Here is a 3583-nt window from a genome sequence, read left to right on the forward strand (position 1 = left end):
TTGTTTTATAAATAAAAAATAGTAGTATTATGAAAGAAGTCATTTTTTTTAATTTCTCTATAAGTTTCTAAATAATTTCTTAGAAAATTACAATTTAATTTTAAAAATTACACTAAACATTAATACTAATACTTTTCATAAGTCAAAAGCTCAAAAAAATTACTTTTAAAATTTTTCAAAGTGACTCTTAATGTATTTATATGCAAGCTACACCCAATTATAGATTGTTATTATTTATTTAACAAAAGAAAATCAGCAAAAAATTTTCGTTTATTTATTTATAGTTTCTTTCTCTGCTTAAAAAAAAAGTAAGAAACTTCCAATTATCCAATTTATAACAAAAAAAAAAAATGGTGGTTGAAGAAAGTAAGAAACTATAAATGTCTCTCGGAATTGCTTGCGTGGAAATTGTTGTCGTGTTTTTGTTATGCACTTTTCTGAGACGAATCCCTAGCTCCCTTCCGGTGAGTTCATCTTCACACCTACCATTCTTCTCTCCCCGCAGTTTCGTTCTTATTTTTTCAATTTTTAATATTTAGCTCGTATGGTACTCGATTTACATCTCACAAATTATTCTGCATTTATTTGCAAGTTAGAAACTTTTCTGTAATAACCAACGAAAATTCTCGAAGCTAACTTTTTTATTTAAGATCTAGAATTGCAATGCACAGGGTATCTAATTAATTCATGGTCTATGCAAACTGCAAATGCATGAATTTTTCTTAGCTGTGCTTGTGTTGCTTCTGATTTTGTTTTTTATTTTGATTTTTCCCCTTTTGACCCTTTTTGCTAATAAAGCTGACTTCTTTTTGCGGGGGACAATGTTTTGATGCTCAAGGGGAGCACCATTGTAATGAGTATAAGATTTAGGGTAGGATTATTGGGGAATTTGGGGGAGAATTATACAAATTGAAAGAAGATTAACCAGGAGAAGAGAGTTCAACTATCCTCTAATTCACTTCCTAGTTCCTATTATCCTATTTATACTAATTCCTTCAGTAACTAATTCCATTGCTATAAATTGTACTACTTTGGGCTATTTAGGGCCATAGTTGTTACATAGGAATTAGATTTTGAAACGCTGAAAAAGATTAAGCATGTGATTGTACTTTGATGGCTTACCCTTTTCCTTAACCATGCCTAAGTTTACACATGGTATATACATATAGTCTGGCAATTTGTTGTTCTCTTATCCTACTTATATTGGATGATAATATTTTGCTTGAAGTTAAAGTGTATTGTGATATACCTTTGATAAAAGAAGTTTGTGTCTCCGGTATTGGCTGCATCGTTGTCCATTTTAACTATGATTTATGATGCCTGTGAAATGGGGGATTAGCTATTCATCTTGAATGTGATTAGGAAATATCAGCTTTCGCCAACCTTTTTAAGTCTCATACATTTACATTCTGTGGTGGATAGTGACAACATGGTGGGGATACACATAATATAGGATCACATGGTACAAAATATCTTTCTTTCTCTTTTTACTCAACTTTTTTAAGCATATGATTTTATTCTTCAATGTGTTATGTAGTGCAGTTGGCTTTCAGGTAGTTCATCTTGCTAGCTGTTTCTTTAGGGTTATATTGAGCTGTTTGCGTGACTGTGTGAGGTCAAAGGCCTAATAATATGATTGTGACCTGTCCTTATTGTGAATGTCAATCCTTTAAAATGTATGAACCTGGTTGCTCTTGAATATGTATTTGAATGTGTCTTCAGGACTTCACCCTTGACTTAAGCTTCAGTTCAGAATCATATTGAAAAGATTTTTGTTGTATTTGGTAATATACCCTCAAATTAGTAGAAGTTGAAGAGAAACCGAGCATATGAACTTAAGATTTGAGTCGTGGCTTTATTAACATTTTTCCTTTCTTTTCAGGTCCTCTGCATTAATTCCAGTGGAGCATATGGATGATAGTAAAGAATCATTAACTGATGCCAATGAAGCAGAAGCCACTACTTCAACGCTCATTGCTGGTCTTCCAGATGACATATCTCTTTGCTGCTTGGCACGAATTCCTAGAAAACATCATTCGGTCCTGAAGTGTGTCTCAAAGAGATGGAGGGACTTAGTTTGCAGTGAAGAGTGGTATCAATATCGCCGAAAGCACAAACTTGATGAGACCTGGATCTATGCTTTGTGCAGGGGCGAATTAGAAGATCGGATTTGCTGCTATGTTTTGGATCCAAACTCATCAAGAAGATCTTGGAAGCTTATTCCGGGACTTCCGCCTCGCATGTTGAAGAGAAAAGGCATGGGATTTGAAGCTTTAGGAAATAAACTATTCTTATTTGGAGGTTGTGGGTGGTCTGAAGATGCTACTGATGAGGCCTATTCTTATGATGCTTCCACAAACACTTGGGTTGAAGCTGCTTCCTTGTCAACTGCTAGGTATAAATCCTGATCATGTATTCATGTCTATCCTTTTTTGAAAGCTAAAAAAGTCGATATTTTACAAAATAAGATAATCAGCATTGGTAGCATGAACCGTCTATTTAGCTTTTTGTAGTATATATTAGGGAGAATATCATAATTACTTTAGTTTTGGGGAATTTTCAATACCAAAAACACAATAACAAAACCACAATATTGGTATCGTATATATGTTGAAAGTAAGAACTTAATATGTTTGTAAGTTACAAATTTGAAATTTACATTTTGTCTTTATCCATCTTACTTTTAACCCCACCTACCATGGAAAAATAAATCACTTTGTTATTTTACCTAAAAAAAAAAACTTTTTCAGGTGCTACTTTGCTTCTGAAGTTTTAGGTGAGAAGTTATATGCCATTGGAGGAATAGGTTCAAATTCAAGTGATCCTCATTCTTGGGATACTTTTGACCCTTGCACAAATACTTGGATATCTCATAGAGATCCCAATATTGTTCCCGAAATAGAAGATTCTGTAGTGATGGATGGGAAGATATACATCCGGTGCGGCAAATCTCCGGTAACTCACCGCGTGTATGGCGTTGTATATGATCCGTCGAATGGCACATGGCAGCATGCCGATACTGAGCTGGTATCAGGATGGAGCGGTCCTGCAGTTGTTGTTGATGGAGTCCTTTATGTTTTGGATGAGAGTTCGGGAACGCGATTAATGATGTGGCATAAGGAGAGGCAGGAATGGTTGCCCGTTGGAAGATTTTCGCCGCTGCTTACAAGGCCTCCATGCCGGGTTGTTGCAGTTGGTAAGACCATTTTCGTTGTTGGCAGAGGACTTAGCACTGTGGTTATTGATGTTGGTGATTTGGGAAATATTGGAAAGAGAGTTATGATTGGTTCTTCCATTCCCAAATTAATGTCTGCTTCCAATGTAATTAGCTGTAAATGCTTGGCAATATGAAGAAAGAATGAAATTCTTTTCAGCAGTTAATCATTGTTAGTGAAGTTAAAGTAAAGCACATGTATTAATGGTGCATAATTCTGAATGTATGTGTTTGTATTCAAGTGTGTTACTTTGTTGAACAACATTGCATATTGTAACAAAAAAGATGTATGTATTATAGAGTATGCTTTTATCTACTTCATTAAAAATGTATAAAATCTTTTTTTTTTTTTTTTTTCCTTTTAGAAAT

The 3583-nt window shown here is 34.3% G+C and overlaps 1 protein-coding gene across 3 annotated transcripts; it reads left to right on the top strand.

Moving 5' to 3' along the window:
• LOC107621319 (F-box/kelch-repeat protein SKIP4) lies at nucleotides 326–3542 on the top strand. Of its 3 annotated transcripts, none has more exons than XM_016323350.2 (3): nucleotides 326–464; nucleotides 1883–2395; nucleotides 2751–3535. In XM_016323350.2, exons 2-3 carry the CDS (start codon nucleotides 1911–1913, stop codon nucleotides 3349–3351), a joined length of 1086 nt encoding a protein of 361 aa, XP_016178836.1. In that variant the 5' UTR covers nucleotides 326–464; nucleotides 1883–1910; the 3' UTR covers nucleotides 3352–3535. The 3 variants fall into 3 exon arrangements, with proteins under 3 accessions (XP_016178836.1, XP_016178850.1, XP_016178843.1); XM_016323364.2 differs by lacking the exon at nucleotides 326–464 and adding an exon at nucleotides 501–672 and having other exon boundaries at nucleotides 2751–3542; XM_016323357.2 differs by lacking the exon at nucleotides 326–464 and adding an exon at nucleotides 733–1462 and having other exon boundaries at nucleotides 2751–3542.

The sequence above is a fragment of the Arachis ipaensis genome, chromosome B02, assembly GCF_000816755.2.
Source record: "Arachis ipaensis cultivar K30076 chromosome B02, Araip1.1, whole genome shotgun sequence".
NCBI lineage: Eukaryota > Viridiplantae > Streptophyta > Magnoliopsida > Fabales > Fabaceae > Arachis > Arachis ipaensis.